General features: G+C 43.0%; 1 protein-coding gene across 1 annotated transcript in view; it reads left to right on the top strand.

The window, feature by feature from the left end:
- The window catches only part of LOC111153125 (IQ motif containing H), a 184,957-nt gene that overhangs the window by 158,861 nt on the left and 3,315 nt on the right, over positions 1 to 22,781 (top strand). The window contains exons 18-20 of the mRNA XM_022511922.1: positions 8,763 to 8,885; positions 15,379 to 15,440; positions 20,670 to 20,778. Coding sequence (XP_022367630.1) covers positions 8,763 to 8,885; positions 15,379 to 15,440; positions 20,670 to 20,778 — 294 coding nt within the window. The remainder of the gene's footprint in view (positions 1 to 8,762; positions 8,886 to 15,378; positions 15,441 to 20,669; positions 20,779 to 22,781) is intronic.

Genomic DNA, 22,781 nt, shown 5'->3' on the forward strand with positions numbered 1-22,781 from the left:
ATGCTGATGCTAGCTTTGACTCTGATCCCTCCTCCCCCTCCACAGAGATACTACCTTAGTTTTGCTCCTCACTAAGATTCCCTGCCTCCTGACCCTCCCCTCAGCCTAACCACACAATCAAGATGGTCAAGGTGAAAAGCAGATCTGAGCATGCCGCTCCCCTACTTATGATTTTGAAATGATTCTTGTCATCTTCAGGAAAATCCCAACTTCCCAGCTGGGTTAACAAGGGCCTTCATGATCTGCCACTTTCTACGGCCCCAACCTCCCATCTCATCACTAGCCCCACTGCTAGGGTGGCTGGAGCCAACAGTCTTGGGGTTGGTGAGGTTTACCAACCTTAGAACCCAGGGCAACAAAGTACAAATCTCCATGGAGACAGTGGGCTGGACTGGTTTTGGGAAGGGAAAACAAGGGTCAAGTTGACCAGATGGTCCTTCATGTACATGGAATATGGAGGAAGAAGGGGGCTCTGGCTAGAGCTCCTCTGACTGCTGCCAGAAGGTTTCTTCCACCTCTCCTACAGTGGGCTTCACACCCTTTTGGCGAATGAACATCTACTTGAGATGTTAATATATCAAACAGATAAAAGAGGAATTTCAATGGCTAATAGGACATAAACTAGTGTCCAGAGCAGTATCTCCTGCCTCTCTGCTGAGCCTCTTTGGGTCCAGGAGAGACCTCTGGATTTAAGGAACCCTTGTTTGACTCTCATCAACCCAGGGTCACCTTCCATGGCAGGAACTCTGCACCCATTTGGAAGGCAGCCTGGAGAGAGTGCCAGATATCTGGGGGGGGGGGGTTCAGACAGCAGCCTCCTTCTCCTCAATCCACTTGTCCTATGAGGTACCCTTGCTCAAAGGAATCCCCTTGATCTCTTTGCTTATTGAGAAGCAGAGTTGGTCTCTTGCTCCCATTGCCCCTCCCCCTGCTTGCAGGTTCTCTCTCTCTAATAAATAAATAAATCTTTAAAAAAGGGGGGAGGGCACCTGGGTGGCTCAGTCAGTTAAGTGTCTGACTCTTGATTTCCACTCATGTCATGATCTCAGGGTTGTGAGATTGAGCCCCACATCGAGCTCTGTGCTAGGCCTGGAGCCTAGTTAAGATTCTCTCTCCCTTTCCCTCTGCCCCTTCCCCTGATCACGTGCTTTCGCTCTCTCTCTCAAATAAATAAACCTTTTAAAGCGAAAGAGAGAGAGAGAAAGTGAGAGAGAGAGAGGCAGAGTTGGAATGGGGAGAATAGGTCCCAGGACCTCACTGAGAATCAACCAGGTCCAACTCCACCTGTGGCCCCCATCCTCACTAAAGGGACAGGACCCTAAGTTCAACACTGGATGGAGGGACAGCAGTAAAACTTGAGCCTTGTGGCTTAACAAACCTAACTCCATGCCATTTCTAAAAGGAAGCTGGAAGCTGAGTTAGTATTCAATTCAAGACTTTCCAAGACAATTTGCCACATTTAAGTATGTTGCTTCAGAAGGCTGTGAGCAGAAGTGGTACTCTGAATTAGAAGCACTCTCCCATTTTCCCCATCTTGCCTATAGGTTTCAATCCTAGCTACAGGCAATATACGGGAATTCTCCTGTGATCAAGAGTGTTAAACACTTCTAGGAATTGCCTACACTCAAGAGGGAAGCATTATGATCTTCAATAATTCAAATGTCTCTACAATCACTGAAGAAAGGCTATGCAGGTTTTCTGATGTACGGATAAATTGGAAGTGCTTGTGGTTTTAGACAGATAGATGGATGTTCTCGGCCCGGTGCCACTGTGCATGTGTGCGTGCGTGCGTTCCCATGTATGCGTACACACGGGATAGGCCATTTTTAAAAGAAGCAGCCATGCTTGCACATACGATGCAATTTACAACACAACTGAAGCTTCCTGAACAAGTGCGAAGAGGCTGTGATGCCATCAGGTTTATAATCAGTCAGCTGACAGCCCCCTTTGAAGACTGAAGAAAAAGGAAAGGCACCAATGTACCCACAATGATAAAAAGGGCGCATTCAAGACCAAGCCTACGAAATGCTTCCGCTTTGAGCCTATTCCTTTAAATAATCAGCTATGCAGGGGGGAAGCAAAGACTCTTCTGGGCTCTACAAAGAGCTGTTGTCCCAAATCAGAAACAGGTGGCAAAAAACTGTCATCTCAAGCCAGTCGCGCCAGGTGCATGGGCTTCTGCTCTAGTGTCCTCCACGATTACCCAACTGAAGTCAGAAACCAGGTCGGAGGGGTCCCAGACATGCATGTTTGAGAAAAGAAAAGGTGCTACCTAGCGACATTTTTAACTTTTAATTAACATCCTGTCAGAATGAGGACAAAGCACTACCCTTTCCAATGGTTCCTACTCCTCCTCTTCCTCCGTGGCCCCTCCACACCACAGGTGGGTGAGTGGCCAAAGGGAACCCTATTTGCAAACATCTTAAAACAACACAAGCCATTTACAAGCATTTTAACAGCACATGGTCTGTAATGAATGATTAAGTAAAACCTTTTGTGTTAAATTATGATGTTAATAATGATTCTGTCTCCTGTAATTTATTATGAATTCTCAAATGCTTCGGGTTTGATTTTGATAGAATGCCACAACAACGGAGTTTATGTGATGACTTTATTTTTAGAACTCCTTCTTTGAAGAAACACATTTCCCCGCTACTGCTGCTACTGTAATTATGTACAAAACCAATCACTCATTAGAGTTAGGATACATTATCTTCTAGACGGATGAGGCTAAATAAGCAACACATTAATAATTCAGAGAGCAGTTCATTATGCATGTGGATGCCTGCTTCGTAACTGACGTAAGAACCTCATCAGCCTCTGCCAACCTTTAAACAATAGTTCTGTGTTATTGCGGCCACATTCAAGTTTACGCTTGTTAAACTGCTACTTGGATTATTTTATCAAACGTTCATTTATTCGTGGTCCCTCACTGCCGAGAACAGATTTTGGAAGCTCCTTTTTTTAAGTTAATGATTTGAGCAATGGGTGTTATTAATTCTCAGAATATTATAAACATGATTAATTTTCAGGCAGAGATTTATTACATGAGGATTTCAACTATGTCAACTGAAATGCATCACTGTCAGAACAAGTATCATGGCGAAAATAGAATCCACTCCACACTTTAAGTGCTGGTGCTCAGAACTAAATCAATTTAAATTGTGGCTGAAGCAAAATTATATTCTCCAGTGAAAAGGAGTATTTCGAGCTTCCTTTATTTGGCTTGAAGCGTTCTTGTTAGATTGTGATTTAGAAAGGTAGTTTAATAAGACTAGACTTCTACTGATAATATTTTCTCTCCTATTTTTCCCCCGTTTTACTAGAAAAGGCTAGCCTCTGAATATGTCCGCACATTCCAAAGGTAGCTAATGGGAATTCGGAGTGAAGAGCACTGGTCTGAAAGTTATGAATCATGAATTTTGATCTCTCTTTGCCTCCGGTTTCCTCGTTTGCAAAATAAAGGAGGTCTAAGTGACCGCCAAGGTCTCTTGAGGGATTTGATTTTATGGGGCCTGTTAAATGGGGTGCTCTCAGCACCAAGCCCAGCCCAGGCAGTCTCATGCACAATGGGGTCCTGAGGGGGGGCATCTCACTGTTTCCTGTAAGGGGACACAGCAAGGGCCCATCCCTCCATACTGCAGCCTTTCATTAGAAGGTCTTTTTCCAGCAAAATCTTTTAGAAAGTAATATTGTAATGAGAAAGTCAGATCCTAAGTCCTCATCAGCCATCACCTTAACTAGCTGGTTAATACCAGCTATAAGAAAATTCAACCGACTTACTCAACACCTATAATGTGTCAGGTACTCTCCTAAGCACAGAGGATGTAAGGATAAGCAGCAAAGAGCTCTGAGTTTATCAAGAGACACAGAGATGGGGCACTGGGTGGCTCAGTTGGTTAAGCAACTGCCTTCGGCTTGGGTCATAATCCTGGCGTCCTGGGATCAAGTCCCAGCATCGGGCTCCCTCCTCTGACCTCTCCCCTCTCATGCTCTCTCTCTCTCTCTCATTCTCTCTCTCAGATAAATAAATAAATAAATAAATCTTTAAAAAAAAAAAAGACAGAGAGAGGCCAATAAATAACCATAATACATATAATAACATCAAAATGTACTAAGCCTTACTCCACAGCAGGTCCTGAAACTAAGTGCTTCACATGAATCTTTATACAACCCAATATATTAGGCAGGTGCTGTTATGATGCTCACTTTTTTTTTTTTTTTTTTTAAGAGACAGTGCATGCAGGGGAAGAGGCAGAGGGAGGGAGAAGAGAATCTTAAGCAGGTACCATACCCAATATGCAGCCTAATGCAGAGCTCAATCCCACAACCCTGAGATCAAGACCTGAGCGGAAATCAAGAGTCAGACGCTTAACTGACTAAGCCATCCAAGCCGAGCCACCCAAGCTATTACACTCATTTTTAGATAAGACGACCGAGGTTAAGAAATGTCAAGCAACTTGTGGAAAGTCACTCAGCAAGGATGAGCGGAAGCCAGAATTTAAGCCCAGGCCTACCAGACCATAAAGCCTGTATGTCTGACCGCTGTTCTGAGCGACCTGCCTCACACCGGCTGAGAGTCAGTCATTTGGCCCCAGAGTACAGTTTAGGCTCACCCCTGAAGAAGTCTCTGGTTCAGGCCATAGAGAAAGCTCTTCTCCCAAAGGAGGCTTCATCTCCCTCTGTGATGAGGTTGTTTCCAGGCACACGGCCATTATCCACTGGCTTGTAATCTGCTCTGAGCTAGGCCAAGACACAGCACTGGAAGGGCCAGATGGTCACAGAGGAGTCTCCTCTTGCTGTAAAATCCATCTAGGTTTGTGATTTCCTTCCCAAACCTAAATGGACTTTATAGCATCAGAAGAGAGTTGATTACACCAGTCAACCTTTTAAAAAATGTTTTCTATTTGCGTAATGTTTTAATCCTTTAAATTGACATGAGCTTATGTGAACCCCATCATGACCCCCAAGGAATAGATAAGACACGATTATCATACCCATTTTAAAGATTAGGAAACTGAGGCTATGCAAAGTTAAGTGAACTGCCCAAGGTCATAAAGTTCAGTAAGTAGCAAAGCACAAGCATCCTGATTCAAGGCCCTTTCTGATGAAAAGGTCTGTTGGTTTTTAAGTAACTTACCTGATTTGTGAAATTATTTTGTTTAGCAAGTGATAATAAGCACTAGCATTTTTTTGACTGTTTTCTCTGTGTCAGACACTGTTCTAAGGTCTTTAGATACTCATTTAATCCTCACAACAACACTGTCACACCTGTGCTATTGAATAAAAGACAAACCTAGACTATCAATAGTTTTTTCCTGTAGGAACTGTGGAGTTGGTTAAGTCTAAAAAGAGTAGGTGTATCACATATGGTCATCCTCACTGGCATTATAACACATTTACTAAGTACTTACCATAAGCCAGGAATTTCACCAAGCATCAGGGATACAAAGACATTTGACAAAGTCTCTGTCCTTGAAAAGGAAATCTAAAGTAGAGAGCACATACATAAGGAAAACCACAAGGTCTTATTTCAGCGCCACTGAGTGATAGCCCTTCAACGTGCAGCCAGAGTTCTTGGGAGAAACGACTGTGAACTGGGACTGGCAGGGACAGGGGACACTCTACTAGAGAGAAGGAACTTGGCCTAGCCTTACAGACTGGGGCAGTCACTAAGTGGCGAGGGAAAGGAGACCTCCCCAGCAGGAGAGTCCATGGTCTGTGAGGAGCTAGCCATGAACCAGGTGGGCTGGGGCAGAGACTTTGGGAAGGAGGAAGTGGGGAAAGTGGTTGGAGCAATCCCCCAAGCCAGTGTGGGAGAGTCTGCACACCAAGCCACGTGTCTGAATTTCATCTTGAAGGCAAGGAGGAGACACTGAAGAGTTCCGAGCACTGACCAACCTGGGTCTGAGAAACAATCTTGGGATAATGCTCGGAATCCAGGTACCAGCAGGGGAAGGAAGAGCCTGGGAAATTACATTTAGTGGAGGCCCCAAATGCTTCGGGCCCTATCGATGCTTTCAAAGAAAGACCAACAGTATTTATAGCTACCATTTGTCAGGTGCCGGATGCTGTGCTAGGTGCTTATTTAGTCACTAAAAGAGCAGTTAAGTGACACACTCAAGGTCAGTCGGGTTTTGAACTTCAGTCTTTCTGACTCCATATAACTTTTCCACCACAGAATTCTGCTTGCATCCCCACCTCCCAAGTAGGAAGGAGAAGCAGCTATCCAGGCCATAAAGCTCTGCAGTGGGATGGCGATGGTAGTGGAAAGGATACAGCCTGGAAACACGGACTAAATATCCTGGCTTTTCTCTTAGACTCTTTATGAATCCTAACCCCAGGTCTGGGAGGAGGGAAAATAGTAGTAGTCTGTCTCTGTAGAGAGGAAGAAACCTCAGGATAGCCTGCCCTTACTTGTCCGGCAACACTAGACAGTGAGCTCTCTGCCGTGCTTTGGAGCCAAGATACACAGCGATGGGCTGCTCCCGCTGCCAGAGGCCTGTCTACCTCTCTCCCTGGCTGACTGGGGTCTAGTCTGGGGCTTGCTAGTTTATATCCTATGGCAGCATAAGACAAGTTTAAAAGACAAAAATAACCTTGGAATTATCTTGTGAATTCATGGTAATCACCACGCAATTACATGCTCAGTAACCACAATGGAATTCCAGAGTATTTACAGTTCACTTCCATATGCAAAAGCTCAGGCTTCTGGGCCTTCATTGTGAAGGCAGGAACGTGGCGCAGCCTGTCATGAGAGGGCCAGCAAGCCTGGTGGTCACGCTCCTTCACGCTGACTGAACTGCTGAGCCAGCGCTTCTCTTAGCGGGTTCTCATTACCCCACCAATAACCCCACCACATCCACCAAAGCTACACTGTCCTCCAAAAGATGGTCTACTGGGGACCAGGCCTGGAAATGACTGCCCTGAGCTATTATTCTCTGGGGATTTTCAGTCATTCTCTAGGGCCTGCTTCTGCCCCAAAGCACTCGCTGACGCGACATCCCCTGAATTACATCTGAAGAGCCTCTTCTGTCAGAGGCAAGAGCTCTAGACATACCCTACTGTATGCATCCACCCGTTCTTTCTTTCATTCAGGAAACACTGAACGCCTGTTCTGTGGGACATTACATCCAACCTGGCGATTTGGGAACCAAGCAGTTCCTGCCTTCTTCAGATAACTCCCGTCATGTCAGGGAGGCAGCCAGGAGAATAATCCATGATAGGTCAGAGGGGTAACAAAGTACAGTCGTGAGGCATGTGAAGGTTAAGTAGATTTTCTTTGGCAAAAGTAAAATACTCAGTGGCTACAAATGGGACAATGTTAATGGAGATGTACAGCTCAAGATGCATTAGCCCGTGGGAGCCTAACATCTTTATAGATCTGGACTCTGCCCATACATGGGAAGAACAGGCTTAACAGTACTGAAAACATGACCACTAGACACAGTATTTTCCGCAAGTGTTGAAGGAAAAGATAGTGTATGGGAGGAAATAAGTCACAGAAGGCAAATGTGAAATCTGAGAGAGAGAAGGTGAAAGAGTGTGTGTATGCGTATGTGTTATATAGGCAGGTAAATATGTTCATCCTCTCCTGGGCACTCGGTCAGCCCCAGTTTCTTGCATTATCAGAGATAGAGAGGGCAAGGCCTTAACATTTCACAACAGACAACGTCAGGCCGTTATGATCCTTGCAGCCTGCTGTAGACCAACAGAACCTCCTTTTCCTTCTCTTGTTCCAAGACACTGCACAAGGACAAGCACCTGGTTGCTCCCACACCCAAGGGCCCCCAAAGTTCAAAATCTGGGCCAGGCACCTTCACTTTCTATATCTCAAGGTTGATCATGGCCCTACAGGCTGTTCTCAAAATATCCAGTTCTCCAAGAATAAATGTAGCTGATTTTCAAAGACAAATATCACCTCTCACAAAGGACACGCTACAAAATAGCCAGGATCCAATACTTTCTTTTGTACGTACTCAATTTTAAATGTTTAGGAAATGCTATAATTGAAATACTTCAGGCCTAACAACCAGTCTCTTTGGGCTAGCTCCCACCGGTCGGCAAGCAAGATAAAGAATAGCACTTTCTCAAACAAAGAAAGCAACTGGCATCAAAATTCTCTCTCAGGAAGGCAGACTCTCCTTAGTGACTGGTTTCCAAAGAGTATAGTACAGAAACAGGTAAAAGTACCTTTACAGTGAAAAGCCTGGCAAAACCGACCTTGGTGAGATCAAAATTGACATCGTCAATGGTAAGTCATGTATATGTACCCTTGGTCTGAGGTGATCCTGTGGTAAGCCTCTTCTCAAGAAACACATTACTCCAGTCTCATCAGGAGAAAAACATCAGACAGTACCAACAGAGGACCTTCTACAAACCACCTGATCCACACTCCTCGAAACAGTCTAGATCAGCAAAAACAAGGAAAGTCTGAGAAACCATCACAGCCCAAAAGGACCGAAGGGGACATGACAACTAAATACAATGCGGTATCCTGGGTGGGATCATAGAAAAGAAAAAGGGAGTGAGGAAAAAATGAATGAAATCCAAATAAAAAACAGACTTCAGTTAACAGCAGTGAGGAGGTCTGATTAATGAGTGTTCTCCTGGGACAAACGTGGCACAATGTTAACCAGAGGGGAACAGGAGCCCTTTGTGTTATCTTCACAACTTTTCTGTTAATCTACAACTTTCCTAAAGTTAAGAGTTGACTGAAATAGTTTGTAAAGAGTCTTATGTGCAGCTGTGGTCTTTTCCAGTCCCGGGCCACCATTCGCTATGCAGTGATGAGTACCCAGCTGAAGCACAACAATCTCTCGCTCATTTTCCACTATGTCTTCCTCCAAATGTGTAAGGCCCATGGCATTGGCTATGACTTTGAGGTATGAAGCTGATGGCTGACAGGGGGGATGGGGGTGTTGGTGATCTAGGCAGTGAGTAACTCAGTGTTCCTTCAGACAGATATTCTTGAAAAATTAGTTTAACCTGTAGTTAGAGGAAGGCTGAGTGCGGCCTGGGGAGGGTAAACAGGCAGCTCCATGGGGAGGGGGAGGGTTGGGGGGGGGGGGGGTGTAGTGGCGCTGGATCCTGGGAAGTTCAGCTCGGTCCCCAACATGCACACCCACCTTGGTCAAGCAAAAGCCCTGTAGCTCACCAGACTTAGGAGACATTTGGGGAACATCTCTTGATCCTGAAGCATGACCTGAGTTCCCAGGCCCCACTCAAAGCTACTTATCAGTGAATATCCTCTGTTTCTGTCTGCTTGAGTGGCCATAACAAAACACCACAGACTGGATGGCTTAAACAACTGAAATTTATCTCTCACCAATCTGGGGGCTGGGAAGTCCAAGGAAAAGGTACCCAGACAATTTGGTTCCTGGTGAGTGCACTCCTTCTGACTTGTAGATGTCCACTTTCTCACTGTGCCCCAACGTGGCCAAGGGAGAGAGAGAGAAATCTCTAATAAGGACACCAGTTCTACTGGAACAGGGGCCCATCCCTATGACTTCACTTAACCTCACTCACTGCTTTAAACGCCCTATTTCCAATACAGTCACATGGGGGTTAGGGCTTCAACCTAGGAATCGGGGGGACAAGCAATTCAGTTCATGGCATCCTTCTACCTCCATATAGCAGTTTCTTCCCAGGAGGAGTTCTGATTTTAAAAATACAGGTGTGGGTGCCTGGGTGGCTCAGTGGGTTAAAGCCTCTGCCTTTGGCTCAGGGTCCTGGGATCGAGCCCCATGTCGGGCTCTCTGCTCAGCAGGGAGCCTGCTTCCCTCTCTCTCTATCTGAGAGAGAGGGACTTGAGAGGACCTGAGAGAGACCTGAGAGACCCACATGCTCTTGGTTGTGGAAAACCCATTCCACATGACATCACACATATTCAAATATAGTCACCTCTCATATTAAAAGTCATTTGTAAGTAATGACAGAATTGAGCAATTGAGAATTTGCCAACATTCAGTTCTATATTTATTACTTTTCATTTCTCATACTTGAGAACAAATACAATTTTGGGGGGATCAATTCCTTTTATAGGCTCTTGAAAAGCATGTAGACCTTAAGCATGAGGTCAACAGTGAATAGATTGGCCCAACTACCACCAGGCAATCCCCACCACACTGCAGGACACCGCCAGAATGCGTTAAGACTCTTGGATTAGATTGATTCACGCTGTTTGCGAATACATATAATGGAGCTCATATTCCCTTACAAATTATGTTAAAATTGGTAAAATATAAGAAAGAATTAAAAAACCATATTGAACTGATTTACCTGAAATTAATTTTTACATCTGCTCTACAGAATCCTTTTGGAATTAAATAGTTTTTAGCTGCAAACTGATTAGACCAAAACACTTCCACATGCCAGAAGGTGGCTAAATCTAACATTAGCTTTCTTAGAATCTATTTTATTTCATCTTCTTTGAAAATATTAAAGCAGAACAAGTTCTGTGAATAGGCATATTTGGCAGGGAAAGTCTCCTTCCCAGAAGAAAATATCCTCCATATCCTCCTCCAAAATATCCTCCTATTGCCGGAGATTATTATTAGAGATTTATTTCTTTGGCTATAAGCTTTCTACTTGATTGAAGTTTCTAGTATTTCTGGGGAAAGTAAAGCACCAAATTTTATATGCTATTGACATCTTTGTGGCTCTGAGTCAACCAGATTCATTTCTAAGAACAAAGTTTAGTACAAAAAAACAGACTACTATGACCCCAGGGGATCAGCGGATGGTGCAGAGAGGGGCTCCATTGAAGGTGAGGAGAATGGCAGAAAGGGGCAAAGAGATGCCCACAACATGACTGGCTCTGTCTCCAGGTCACCTGTGCTACACACCCCACAAAGGATGAGAGCTGAAATGGGGAAGAAAGAGAAATATGGACTGGGGGCAATGGTGGGACAGAAAAATATGAAGAAGAAAAGAGAGGATAAAATCTAAACATGGGAAGAATCCACCAAAAGGGGGAGTTGGGGTCAAAGAGAAAAAGAACAAACAATAAAAAGAAAGTATAAGAAAAGAGTCAGAGATGAAAAACATGACGTCCTAAAACTCTAAGGTGAGGGAAAGGAGTCATTGGAAATTCTCCAACAATATCCTTGCTCCAGTTTTCCTGAGATGGGCTCTCGTCTTTTTAGATCCCAGGGTCTGTCTGCCCCTGGTCTGAACTGTCCTCTTGTTTCCTTTACTGCCTTTTCCTGGAGAGACAAATGATAAACCAGCATTTTCAGAGCACCCACTATGTGCTGGCCACCAAGCGAAGCACTAACTTCATTACCTCCTCAACCTTCCCATCTCTTCTGTAGGAAGCTATTATTTCTCCCAAATTATACTGGGGAATTTGGGCTCAAATGGTGTCAGCACTTTCCCAAGATCACACAGCCAGGCACTTTGTGGAACTAACATTTGAATCCATTAAGCCAGACATGATGCTCTTACACCAAGGGTGTCCCTATGTATCTTTTTCCCCTAAGAACTATTTGTACTTCTAAAATATTATTACCAATCCAGTCCAAGAATGATGGGAATGATTTCAAATAACTATTTAATCTAGGTACCCCTTATGTATTCTTCAGCTTAAGGAGCACAAACATCTCTCTAACCCCCAAGTCTGTTCACCTTACAAAAGAGAGGGGGAAAAGCTATGTTTAATACTTAACTTCTCTAAACCGTTACTGCCTCCATGAGTTATGCTATGTCTAAAAAGATGAGTGTAGCCTCTGCTACCCACTGCCATTCTTGGTCAGATTTAATGTGGGTGCTCCTTCCAGAAAAAAAAGCAACATTAGCAATACATCATTGTCAATGCTACCAAAAGAATCCTCAAAAGTCCGTGTTCTCGACATTTATGTCTTTCTTTCCATTATGATCACAGAATTTCCAATGTTTCTCATCCAAACTCTGAAGGGGAAAAAAGGGAAATGAGATCACCTCACAAGTGTATTTTCCTTGCTGAATATTGGAAGGAAGCATTACGGAGTTTGTAAGCAATTTGGTGGGTCTCGTTCTTGGTATTTCTGTAATGCGACAGAATACCCCCACTGATTTCCTAATGAAATGAAGTTGTAATGAAAGCCATACGGAGAAAAGTGTCATGTTTACTGCCTGCGACAGTGTGGGGCAGGGCTGGTCTCACACACATATAGGCAGTGTGCCATGGTCCTAAATAGCTCCATAACCACCAACGATCATTTCCTCAGGCCAGGGTACTGCCACGGTGGCGATCATTAGTGCTGTTCACAAATGTTCGGATTCTCCTCCTTCTAGGTACATACCAGACTTATACTTCCTCAGCCCTTCCCTGAAGTCAAGTATGGCCGTATATCTTACTTGGGCCTGAACTGTGAGCAGCAGTGATACAGATCCTTTCTGTGTAGAAGCTTCAAGAGTCACTTCAAGAGTCATCATGTCCTTTTTCCTGCTTTGGAAATCACGGAAGCACACTGAGATGGAGCTTCCTTTGCCTAGGCCGCTGAGTGTGCCAACAGTGAGCAGAGACCCATACCAGCTCATGTGGGAAATGAGACACAAGCAAGAATCACACAGCTGATGTTATAAACAACTAAGAACTGAGTCGGTTTTTTTAAATTTTTGCAGCATCACGACTAGCCTATCTGATTGATTCAGAAATCAGTATCAAAGAAAGGATGTTCCCCAAACAGAAAACTAATATTGTTTCAATGTGTACTCAGTATAAAAGTTACTAATGGCATATTTTACATGTTTTGTACTCAGACTTCGAAAGCTACAGCACATCTCAATTTGGACTATTCACATTTCAAGTTTTCAGTAGCCCCAGGTGGCTAGTGGCTACCATACTGGGCAACACAGAAACGGATGCAGGATACCTTACAGATCAACTAGTCAGTGGTTCTCAACCCTGGCTGCCCATTAGACTGCCTTAAGTGAGGAGCTCTAAAAAGTACGGATGGCCAAGCGGGGCTGGGATTAGGATGAGGCAAGTGAGGCCCATACTCAGGGCACAAAATTTAAGGGAGCACAAAAAATACTCTGTAATAAAGATAAAAATATTGTAAGGCATTATCTTAAAAATCAAAATGAATGCAAAAAAAATCCATGGCCAACAAAATATCATAATTTTAAATTAGGGCATACTAATTTTTCCTTTGCCTTGGGCTCAAATACGGCTCAGCATGACACTGTACCTCAGACTCACTCCAGTATTTCTAGAGGTAGGGCTCAGGCATTATATTTTCTAAAGCACTCAGATGTTTCTAATGTGCAGCCAGCATTGAGAGCCACTGTTCTAATCCAATGTCTGTCCTAATGCCCATGTTTCCTGACAAAGCGAGGAGTCAATAAGTAGTCTTAATTCTGGCATGTAATTTCTTTAACCAAATCTCAAAAACAGTTATTTTTTGGACTTCCGGTGATGAGGAGTTCACGACTTCACAAGGCAGCCATTTCCACTACTGGACAACTCCAGTGTTAACTTTTTATTTATTTGGAGAAAACGGTTTAAAGATAGTTTTCAAAAAAGGATAAAATCATGCCTCTCATATGGATGCAAAAATAAAAACATGATATTTTGCTTAACAGAGAAATGAGACAGATGTTATCACCAGTACAAAAAAGAATCCAAAAAACTCAGACATTTTTATAGGTCAGGAATACTGAAATGGATATGCAGGTAGAGAGAAAACTGGTTTTTCCACAAGGGGAGCAGGTGAGAAAAATCAACTGAACCTTTCCCAGACTGCAGAGTATTTGTCTCTCAGTCACTTGGGACTTACAGTGTTGTAAATATTTCCCATAGAATCGAGGCAGTAGGGTGTGCCACAGACCACATACAGTTTTCTGTTAAAATATGAATTACTTTCCACACACAAAAAATTGTTTCCCTATGCATCTTTACCTGTTGTGCTCAGAATAGTGATTTTTGGATTTTGATTTGCTAGAGAATCACCCAGGAAGTGAGCTAAAAGTCAGATTCCCTCCCAAAGATCTTGAGTTTGGATGATGCCTATGAAAATACCTTTTGGGGGTGCCTGGGTGGCTCAGTCTTTAAGCCTCTGCCTTCGGTTCAGGTCATGATCTCAGGGTCCTGGGATGGAGCCCCACATTGGGCTCCCTGCTTGGCAGGAAGCCTGCTTCTCCCTCTCCCTCTGCCCCTGCTTGTTTTCCCTCTCTCGCTGTGTCTCTCTGTCAAATAAATTTTTAAAATGTTTAAAAAGGAAAGAAAGAGAAAGAAAGAAAGAAAGAAAGAAAAAGAAAGAAAGAAAGAAAGAAAGAAAGAAAGAAAGAAAGAAAGAAAGAAAGAAAGGAAAGAAAAGAAAAGAAAGAAAATGCCTTTTAACAAGCACACTACATGATTCTGATGCAGGTACTCTGAGGATCCTATTTCAAAAAAACATTGGCCTAGATAAGAGATAACAAGTTTGGGCACAGATGTGGAGAAAAGGGGACCCTTGGGCATGTTGGTGGGAATACAAACTGGCCCAGCCCCTGTGGAAAACAGTGTAGGGGTTCCTCAAAAAACTGCTAATACAACCACCATATGATCCAGCAATTCCACACCTGGGCATCTATCTGAAGGAAGCCAATCAGTATCTCAAAGAGATATCTGTACCCCCATGTTCCCTGCAGCATTTCTCACCAGAACCAAGACATAGAAACAGCCTAAGTGTCCACCGATAGATGAATCAACAAGGAAAATGTGGTGTGTATTTATGACGGAATATCATTCAATCATGAGAATGAAGGAAATTCTGCCATTTGCAACAACATGGGTGGACCTGGAGGACATTATGCTAAGTGAGATAAGCCAAACAAAGACAAACAGTGTATGATATCACTTATATTTGGAACTAAAAAGCTGAGCTCAGAAATTGTTGAATGGTGGTGATCAGGATGGGAAGTAAGGGAATTGCAGAGATACTGTTAAAGGGTACAAACTTGCAACTAGTCAATAAATAAGTTCTGGGGATCTAATGCAGAGCATAGTCATATAGTCAACAATACTGTATCATATATTTCAAAACTTCAGAGAGACTAGATCTTATATGTCATCACCATAAAAAAGAAATGATAATTATAGAATGTGATAGAAGTGTTAGCTAAGGCTACAATGGTAATTATATCACAATATATAAATGTATCATATTGAGGTATCATCGTATACCTTAAACTTATACAATGTTATATATGAATTATATCTCAATTAACAATACTGTCCCAGAACATATCTACTCTATATTCTGGAGACAGATTTTCCAAATGTGGTTTTCACAATATTTGAAGGTAGCTCTGGATTTTAATTCCCGTCAGTCTTAGTGGTCTTGGTGCAGTATGTTTTCTTTGCTTCTAAGATAACAAGCTATTTCTTTTCTCCCCATTCAAATTTTCTAGGACAAACAAGGAACTATTTTTATATTATATGAACACGTGAAGAGAGACAAGTTGGGAATGTTGTGAGTATAAAGTGTGTCTATGAGATGTGATAAGCTACAAAAATAGACCATAACAACCAGTAAGAATGATGCTTCTCATGCATTTTAATCAGCATGCTGATTTATTAGAAGTCTATCTTGTTTTATTTAGATCTTCAAGCATTTCATAAAATGACTTTAGATGTGTCAGTGGGGGTTCATAAATATAACCGATTAATTATCCAGAATTGATGGGGAAGAGGCTAGTTCCAACAACATACTACACCCAAACACATACACATATAAGTCACAATAAACCTGACTGAGGAGGACCAGGTTCAGACACCCATATTTAAAAGGGCAGTTGTCATTCTGGCATGCTTAGCAAAGTGCTCTGGTGACTTGGCAAGATGTTCCCCCAAAAGCAGGGTCCATAGCCCCTCCTCAGCTCCAATTTCAGCCCCGTTGCATGTATGCTAAGAAGAGTCCTGCTAGCAGCACTCAGGAGGCTGCTGTTTCCTATGTCCTGCAAATTTCTCCCCAGCATAATCTGGAGAGCTAGCAAATTTGTCTTCTGATCTAGGATTCAGACTGTACAATCTTACTTCATATCTTGGAATATAGCCTTTGGACACCTTTAAATTAACTTACTGGGAAACCATTTGCCCTGTATTTTTCTTCCTTCTGACTTCTACACTAGTGTAGGCATTGTGGCCTCACATTGAAAGGATTACACACATTACACACACATTAATGTAATGGTCTCATGAAACACCATGAAACTCAAATAAGAACACCAAACTCAATTCCTCCACTAAGCATCAATGTCCTGAATAGCCTCGGTGTCCCCTAGGTGATCAGTCCCCTAGAAACTGGTCCCAAGAGCTGCACACTGAAATGGGCAAAGATGTGCACAGGACAGGTCTCAATTCCCTTCTCCAAAGTGTGGTCCTTTGTTTTACCACAGCACTGTCCATTACAGCAGCCATCCCTTTGAACTCGGCCTCCTCCATCCCTTTGAACTCATGCTAATGTTTTGATTTCCTCTGCGTTTGTAGCCAGAATGTGGCTAATAGCTTAATCTAGTATTCACAGTCTTCAATGCTTCTCTTCACTTGGGTGGAGACCTGGCTGGTTGAGTCATCCCCTTCAGTACCCCCCTTCCCCCAAGGTCCCATAAGCATGTAAAATGTACGGGGTCATGTCAGAAGAGTCCCTTCATTGTTATTTTAGCCTCTCTTTCCCACTCTTTTTTTATACTGCCAGGAGAGCAACAGGAATGAGACAGAACACCCCAAAAAGTATACATGCATCTTCTCTGCCTGAATATGTACCTCCAGGAGGAGAGCAGGGCCAGGAACACCTCTGTGCATGTGCAAGGAAGGAGCTACCCTTTGCTTCCCAGTGATGTTCTATCCATCAGCTCCCTCCTTGCCCTACCTTCACTACCAGAAAATTCAAAAGCATTTTATCAACCATGCCAGGCACAGTTCTAAGCATTAGGCATATAGCAGTGAACCAAAGACAAGTCCCTGCTCTCATGAAGCTGATGGGGTGCCTCATGGACAGTCCGTAAATAAGTAAATGAGTTAATATGTCCAGGGCTGTGGCAGGACACAGGCCACCAGGCAGTTACCGGGAGTGGGAGAACCAGGCAGTCAATGGATTTAAAGTTGACCAGCTGGAGGATAAGAACTTTGTATTTTCCAGAATTATGAGTCTAATTAAGCAGGTAAAGTTCCAGGTCCAAGTACATGTCTAAGTTTAGGAATTCAGACAGATGGGATGGTTAAGTACAAGAACTAGAAATCAGAACACAGAGACATGAGCCCTACCCTACCAGGTACTGGCTGGCATGAAAGGTAAACTGCAAAGAACAAGCTGGGCCAGGACTGGAATGACACAAACCCTCATGTGCTTGGAATGAGGCTGGGAGGGACAGGACCCTTCAGGTGTTGGGAGAAGAGCAGCCAGGGAAATCACACAGTGAAGGAGTTCACATGCCAGGAGATCATCCCAAGGAGCGACCAGCTCACAGCAGCAGGAAAGTTCAACTGCAAAGAGTGAAAGGATATCCAGAGAGTGAGTTGGGGGGAGCACGACCATAAGAACTCAAAGAGGAGGCTGCTTTTACAGATCCAGGCCAGCAAGAGGATGGCATGAGGAAAGCCTGCCAGCAGGTGGCAAAACCCACCAGAGGCTGACACGCAGAAGCAGAACTTGTGTCCTGCAACTAACAGGATGAGATGGGGATAGTGTTAACAGGGCAGAGGCAGAGTTCCCACAGTATGGGCCACAGGAAGACTTATCCAGGAGGGTACTTGGGCACAGAGGAACCAGGCAAGACGACAGCATCAGGGAATTTAGGAGACAGAAGAGACTTATATGAAAAAGGAACTCCCCACTCATCAAACTGATTGAGCAGCAAAGTTGGTTTGATGCTGAAGCTTACAGAATGAATAATTGGGCCAGTGACGAAGAGGAGCTCGCCCAACTATCCCTACACCTGCTCCTGAGAGTTCAAGCAGGAATGCCTTTACCTGAAGGCTCCTTTGGTGGTGGCAATAGTCCTAATATTGTACCTTCTAGATGGTACTGCTACTCACCTATAGAAAAGGGCACTGTTGATCAACATGGGCCTCCTGAAGAGTCTAGAGTGTTGTCTGCTATTTTCTATCTCATCTTTCTCATCCCTTCCTGCAGTCACAGAACCAGGGAATGTTGGAGCTAAGAAGGACCCTGGGGATTAACTGACTCTCCTAGTGTAGAAAGGAAACTGGGTTTTCAAGCAGGGAGGTGGTTTACCAGTGTCACACAGTAGCTTGTGTCTCTGGACACTGAATCTAGTGTGCTTTACCAACACTGTATGGCCACCTTACATGGGGAACCCTATTATGGAAGAGGTTCTCTCTTTACTGTGAAGGGCATCACTACCTGTGCAAGTTTGTCCCAAGTTTGTTAATTTACTTCTTCTGAGTATTAGGTAGGATTCAAGATTATCCCTGAAATTCTCATTTGCATGTAGCTGTACTTCCTTGACCGTGTGATAGATGAGTGGAATTACAGTTAGCACATCAGGAGTGGCTCAGACTTGTGGACATGGAGGTTGAGAACAGATGAGTTAGTAGACAATGACCAGGGGAGAGTCTTTGTTTTCTAGAATTCATATTGAAAGAGAAAAAGATGAACAAATACAAACTTTCCTTCTTTGTGTTGTTTGTGTTGATTTTCTCTGTGGAGCTTTTAGAAGAGGCTTTTCCTGAGCTAGCTGGGCTTTGTTTGGCTTCCTTACAATCGGTTCACCTCAGGGGAAGATATTAGTCACCCACTTCTTTAGGAAAGGGGAGGGCACCAAGAGTGATGACCTTACAGAAGAGAATTCTGCAGTCTGGCTTTGCCAGGATAACTTCATATGGACTCTGTTTATACTAGTATATTTCTGGCAATAGCAGAATTAGAGAAGAAATTTCAAGGAAGGAAAAATGAAGGAAATTCTAGAAATGAGTTAATAGGGAAGAGGACTTAGAGTCCATCTGACTGCTTGGTTCACAACCTGGGGACCATGGACCCCAGGAGGCTAAGGAGAGATGACAATAGAGGCATGAATCCATGTGTGGATCCAGGATCATACACACACACACACACACACACACACACACACACACACACACATCTTTTTAAATATGGGCCTCAATCATATATATATGTATATATATGAATCATCTGAGGGTCTACGTGAAACTATACTTTCCTGAATCCCAAACCCAAAGAATCTGATTTTGGGGATCTGAGGTAGAGCCTGGGAATCTGCTATTTTAAGAAGCACCAGGGTCTAGGGCACCTGGTGGCTCAGTCGGTTAAGCATCTGCCTCTGGCTTAGGTCATGTTCCCAGGGTCCTGGGATCCTTGCTCAGCTGGGAGCCTGCTGCTCCCTCTCCCTCTGCCACTCCACCTGCTTGTACGCTCTGGCTCTACCTCTCTGTCAAATAAATAAATAAATAAAATCTTAAAAAAAAGGGTGGGGGGCACCAGGGTCTAATATATACCAACATACTGAGTCTGTGGCAATAAAGGGTAAAAATAAATAAAATAAATCACTTTAAAAATTGTTGACTCTGAAGTTGCCTTTGGCTATTATTCTCTTAAAAGAGGCAATAGAAGCTAACATTGGGTAACTGTGAGAAGGGTGGGCAGTCCTTGGATTTGAGGACTGCAACTCCAAAAGTATGGAAGCACTAATCCAGCCCAACTCCTTCATTTCAGAAAAAAAGAAATGAAGACCCAGAGATCTTAAAGTAGCTTTCCCCCCAAGGTCACACTGCCAGTGGCAGGACAAACAGTCTCCTGCCTGGGGCCTGGGATGCTTTCTGCTCCCAGCCTGACCTACGGGAAAGCCCAGTCAGGCTGGAAGGCCGTCATTGGGAGTGTTGAAGGCTTACACTCTAAAATGACTTATTTATAGGCAACAACTGGGAAGCAAGTAATCCAAAGTTCTCTGAAGCTGCCTTAAGGGAGAGCTCTTTAGTTTCACACCCTCAAGACAGAACAATTCTTAAAATTCAATCCATTCACTTAATCCATTTTTTCCCCTTTGCTACGGAAAGTTCACAAAATAACTAGAAGCAATACCTTGCAGTTTTGTTTCAAAGCTACAACTTCCAACAGTCTTGTCATTTGGAAATGTTCACTGGCCACAGTGAAATTCTACAGGATGGTTTGCAAGTTGTCTCTGAAACCTTCGAGTGTGTGTTCGGCTTTATAAAGCTGGCTGTTCAGGCATGGGACACATTCTCCTAGGAACACGGATGGGGCAGACTCATACATAGCAGGAATTACTTGCATACATGAAATAGAAAATAAGCCCCAGACAAAAGTCTCTGGGATACCGAGGTGCAGATATCTCTGTAGGCAAGGAAATTGTCAGGTAGAAATTATACGTAGCAACAATTCTCTTATACACCGATCTCGACAGTTTTTTAAATGAGCTAATACTACCGTCCTAGCTCAGTGGTAGCCTTTCGCTAGGAATGACTGAAGCTATTCTTATATTCTGCTAAGTTGATTAATAAAAAATATTTATTACACAAATCCTCTTTGTTGACAAGTTAAAATGGAGCCTCATCTTTCATACCTCCCTGAAGATTGCCACCTTGTGAGATTGAAAATACTCATTAAATTCCACCACCAGACAGGCACAAATGAGAGGGTGATTGTTTTTAAGCATGTGAGGGGAATCGTTGGTAAACTCATTTGTTTGGATATCATTAACAGAACAATCGGTGAAGATCTCCAGGGGGTCCTCATGACCTTTGCTCGAAATCTCTTCATCATCCATCAAGAAATATCAGCACCTAATATGCAAGGCGAGACCAATTTTAAGGTGAGGTGTTAATTAACTAACGATTCTGGTTAATTTCTATACAAGGACTGAAAATACCTCATGCTGTATTGTAAACAAGTGCTAAACCATTTTTTTTTATTGTGAAGCAGTACATATCTTATAATGCACAGGGTCAATATTATAAGGTTCCCACTGAACCTGTTAGTTAAATTTAATAGTTTGAAATTTTTTCTTTGAAATATAATAGACTTGTTTTAAGTTGCTGCCATTTCCAAACCCAGTTTACAAAACAACACGGCTCTCTGAGATCAGAGGTGACCCTGAAGTGTCACAATGAAACCAACACAGAGACAGTCACCACCAAAAACCCTGAATGTAACCTACTTATTTGCAGATAACGCAGTATCTGGCCAAGGATTCCTGGGGAGGCCACATTTCTAGGACCAGAGGAGTTCTGAGACCCCAGGAAAGATAATGTGGAGAAGAGAGAAATAGAAAAAGCCCTCAGCGCAGACATGGGCCATGTACCCCACACACTGTTTCTCCAATTTGGGGCAGAAATTTCATCACTAATCTGTTTGAAGCTTCCAAATGGCCTTTAAAGATGTTGGACCATGAAAGCTAGTTGTGTGTAATTGATCAAAAGTCTCCAAACTGTAGAAATATGAACAAAAGCAAGAAAACAGGAGCAAGATCCACACAAGGGTTTTTGAAACACAAGCCAAACAGAGATGAACACTTGGTATTTTTTTAATTTCAATTTTTTATTTAAATTCTAGTTAGTTAACATATAGTATAAAATTGGTTTCAGGTATAGAATTTAGTGATTCATCACTTACATATAACACCCAGTGCCCATCACACAACAAATGCCTTTTTTTTTAAGATTTTATTTATTTATTTGATAGACAGAGATCATAAGTAGGCAGAGAGGCAGGCAGAGAGAGAGGGGGAAGCAGTCTCCCTGCTGCTCAGAGAGCCCGACAGGGGACTCAATCCCAGGACCCTGAGACCATGACCTGAGTCGAAGGCAAAGGTTTTAACCCACTGAGCCTCCCAGGTGCCCAACAAATGCCCTTTTTAATGCCTGCCACTCATCTAGCCCATACCCTACCCACCTCCCTCCACCGACCCTCAGTTTGTTCTCTATTGTTAAGAGTCTCTTATGGTCTGCTTTCCTTTCTCCCTTCCTCTCTCTTGTTTATGCCCCTTCCCACATCTTCATCTGTCTTGTTTCTTAAACTCTACATGTGAGTGAAATCATATGGTATTTGTCTGTCTTTGACTGATTTATTTGCCTTAGCATAAGACACTCTAGTTCCAACCATGTCATTATAAATGGCCAGATTTTATTCTTTTTGATGGCTGATTAATATTGTTATATATATGTGTGTGTATACACACACACACACACACACACACACACACATATATGTGTGATATATATCACATCTTCACCATATATATATATGACATATATATATATATCACATCTTCTTTATCCATTCATCTGTTGATAAACATCTGGGCTCCTTCCACAGTTTGGCTATTGTAGATAACGCTGCTATAAACATCAGGGTGCACGTGCCCCTTTGAATCAGTATTTTTGCATCTTTTGCATAAACCTTTAACCTTTGGGTAAACACCTAGTAGTGCAATTGCTGGATCATAGGGTAGTTCTATTTTTAACTTTTTGAGGAACCTCTATATTGTTTCCCAGGGTGGCTACACCAGTTTGCATTCCCCTCAACAGTGTTAGAGGGTTCTCCATCCTTACCAACATCTGTTGTTTCTTGTGTTGTTAATTTTAGCCATTCTAACAGGTGTGAGGTGGTATCTCATCATAGCTTTGATTTATATTTTTCTGATGATGAGTGGTGTTGAACATGTTTTCATGTATCTGTTAGTTACCTGAATGCTTTCTCTGGAAAAGTGTCTGTTCATGTTTTCTGCTAATTTCTTAACTGGATTATTTATTTTTGGGGGTGTTGAGTTCGATAAGTTCTTTATAGATTTTGGATATTACTCCTTTATCAGATATG

The sequence above is a fragment of the Enhydra lutris genome, unplaced genomic scaffold (genome assembly GCF_002288905.1).
Source record: "Enhydra lutris kenyoni isolate GAN:26980312 unplaced genomic scaffold, ASM228890v2 scaffoldscaffold31, whole genome shotgun sequence".
NCBI classification, from domain to species: Eukaryota; Metazoa; Chordata; class Mammalia; order Carnivora; family Mustelidae; genus Enhydra; species Enhydra lutris.